Raw genomic sequence first — 3,277 nt, forward strand, 5'->3', positions numbered from 1 at the left:
GAAAATTTAATGCAAAATGATGTAGTTTGATGAGGTTAGGTACCTAAGCTTATATAAGGTTGTTAGGTATATTCACTTTACCCATATATATATATATATATATATATATATATATATATATATATATATATATATATATATATATATATATAGTCAAGATCAAATAAGAAGGAAATTTTTAGTAGGAAGATAAGAAGTTTTTTTTCTACATATTTTTTTCACGAACAACCAAAATGAATCATTAGATGATTCATTTGTAAGATGATTCAAAAGAAAAAATTATCAAAAAAACATCTCGATGATTCATTTATACAATTATTTTGTTCTTATTCACTAAAATTGTCATAAAAATGAATTTTTTCTTAATTTACTTAAAAATGAATTATAAAGATGTTTTTTTGGGAATTTTTTCTTGTGAATCATCTAGTGATTCATTTATTTTGTTCGTTAAAAAAATATATAGAAAAAAAACTTGTTATCTTCCTACAAAAAAAAAATTCTTACCGGATATATATATATATATATATATATATATATATATATATATATATATATATATATATATATATATATATATATATATATAATAATAATAATAACAACCATGTTTTTAAAAGTTAGATTACTCAATTTCCCTTGTTTTTATAGCATCTATCGAATTATCATAATATTAACGGATTTTGTTTATGTACGAAGAAAATATTTAGGGACCATTTATACCGTGTATTTTACAGTGTCCTAAAATCAATAGCACATTAGGATGTTTCAAAACATTTTTTATTAAGAAATCTTTAATATTATGATTTGTTTGCTTTTAGTAGCTAGATGTGGCAAACAAATGCGCCAAACTGCTTGAATAATAAACTGACAAATCCAATTTTACGGGTAATGACAGGTAGGATTGGGTTGTGTAAACTTATCTCTCTTTTTTTTTTTTTTTTTTTTTTTTTTTTTTTTTTAATTAACATGCTATAAACAAAAATTATAAAACATAGCGTACATATATCAACCTAATTACAAGTAAATGAATCGAAAATATCATCACTATACTTTAGTAATTTAATCATCATAAAATATATATCACCATATCGACATCAATAATGTCACCCGCATTGCATAATCCAAAATTAAACTGAACAATAAATCAATAATTATTGGCATAGTCAATAGAACAAGGAAAACAATGCCTTAAATTAATTACCAGAAAAACCAGTAAATTTATATTAATAATTTCCTTCTTTCCTTTTGAAGGATATATTTTCGATGAACAAGTAATTATATTGATTAAAATCTTGTTATTGTTATATAAGATCATACAAGCTATAAGTGTTTGAACAATTTAATTAATTACTTTTTTTCACCTTGTTCAACCAAAATATAAACAAATTGGCTCATACAACTATTTGAACAAATGAAGAACTATAACATGTACTTATTATTACAATTATTACAATGATGATAGCTATAAATTTGTAACAAAGCAATGGTTTACAAAACTTTACAAGAATGTAAGTGCAGGATTAATTGTTTCTATGATTTTAATCGATGGAGTAGAGGTGATGACCTCTACTTTGTTCCTATTTGGGACCCACCAAACCCTAATACTCTTATCAAGACTACCGCTATACACCAAGAACCCACCACCAATACGACTTGGTGACACTTGTAAACATTTAATTGGTCCATCATGACCCTTCATCACACCAATTTTAGTCAACCCTTTGACTTCCGTCTTCCATACACGGATACTCCGATCTGTTGAACCAGTACACAGAATGTCACCCTTCAGACACATACACAAAACAGACATTTTATGTGCTTCAACTTCAAAAACAACCTCCCAACTGTCCACCGACCACCCTATCACATACCCATCTGACCCACCGCCGTAGACCACCGTCCCATCACCGGAAACTATGACGGAGTTCATGGATATGTCCTTGTGACCTTCAAGAATTGCCATCAAGAAATGCGGACCTTCTGATTCAAGTCTCCCCCATGCCTTGATCTTCCCATCTGCAGAAGCGGAGAAAACCATTCCTTTGCTGGTGGTGAGAGCGTTAATGGCGTCGTTGTGGGCTTTGATTGATTCTAAACATTTGAAATCAGATACTCTCCAGACCTTTAAGGTTCGATCCCAAGAACCAGAATAAATCAAGTTATCCTGAACAGCTAAACACGAAATGGTGTCTGAGTGTTCGATCCATAGACGCTTATGGTGGCGTCTTGTTTGGATGTAATGACTGCGCTTCATGAACTTTCCAAGATAATCCTTGTTCGTTGGGAGAGTGTCAACGAATTTGAAGATGTTTTCAAGATTTCTTGATACCTTCCAAACCCTAATCTTCGAATCTTGATGGGCTGTAAAGATTTTGCTGCCGACAGTGACGAGATCTTTGACGGAGCCACGGCCATGGCCGAAGGTGGTAAGCAGTCGGAGATCCGGTTGTTGCCAAACCATGATTTCTTTGCCTTGAGAGGCACTGATGATGAATTCTCCACATAACGCAAGACAAGAAACAGACTCGGTGTGGCCGGTGACGATGGTTAGTGATTGGTATGGGGCGGAGGGTGAGGGTACTGTGGGTGTTTGAGGGATTCCATGGTGGATGACACCGTGGGGTGCGGCGGCTGCTGCTAGGACCTCGTCGGCGTCGTCGCTGCTTTCATCGCTGCTACTGGTTCTGGAGGTGGTGGTGATTGATAGAAATGCATTTGGTAGCAGATGGGCTAAAATCGAGGGCTTCATCGTGAAATTTGTTTCTGCAAAATCTGAATCAAATTAAATGGCAGAGTAACGTGAAATTTGATCACCGATAGCTATATAAGATGAGAACGGAAAGCAAGAAAACTGATTGTGCTTTTAAAAGGGGAATTCTTTGTACAAATATGGTTGTTTGGAAAAAAGCTGATAGAAATAGAAGTGTTTTGAAACTATGGTTAGAAAGATGGGTGTTCACAGGTGGGCCCACCATATATCCAATCGCTGTATATTAATATATTTACATTTTAAGCCCTTATATATTTACTGATTTCACCCTCTAACCTATATCTCATTCTATTTTGTGAAAATTTTATTTTTAACATTTATTATGTATTACATGAATTAATCTGTTAAAAATATACAATTAAAATGTATCTATAATTCTTAGCAATTATATTATTACATAGATCTTACTATTACTTTCAAATCAATCTCATTATTCAATATATTGAAGTTTGTGTATTATTTTTAACAAACAATACAATCAATAACAAATTTATAAAATTTTATTAT

The 3,277-nt window shown here is 31.9% G+C and overlaps 1 protein-coding gene across 1 annotated transcript; it reads right to left on the bottom strand.

Moving 5' to 3' along the window:
* Positions 1 to 1,412: 1,412 nt before the first annotated feature.
* Positions 1,413 to 2,910, bottom strand: LOC145041577 (protein JINGUBANG-like). The gene has a single exon (XM_078989694.1). It carries the CDS (start codon positions 2,747 to 2,749, stop codon positions 1,499 to 1,501), a length of 1,251 nt encoding a protein of 416 aa, XP_078845820.1. The 5' UTR covers positions 2,750 to 2,910; the 3' UTR covers positions 1,413 to 1,498.
* Between the last annotated feature and the right edge of the window lie 367 nt (positions 2,911 to 3,277).

Source organism: Lactuca saligna, chromosome 4 (assembly GCF_052625555.1).
Source record: "Lactuca saligna cultivar CGN05327 chromosome 4, ASM5262555v1, whole genome shotgun sequence".
Taxonomy (NCBI): Eukaryota; Viridiplantae; Streptophyta; class Magnoliopsida; order Asterales; family Asteraceae; genus Lactuca; species Lactuca saligna.

Excerpts from the sequence above, each read along its gene's own strand:
- LOC145041577 (XM_078989694.1), bottom strand. The coding sequence starts at position 2,749 with ATGAAGCCCTCGATTTTAGCCCATCTGCTACCAAATGCATTTCTATCA.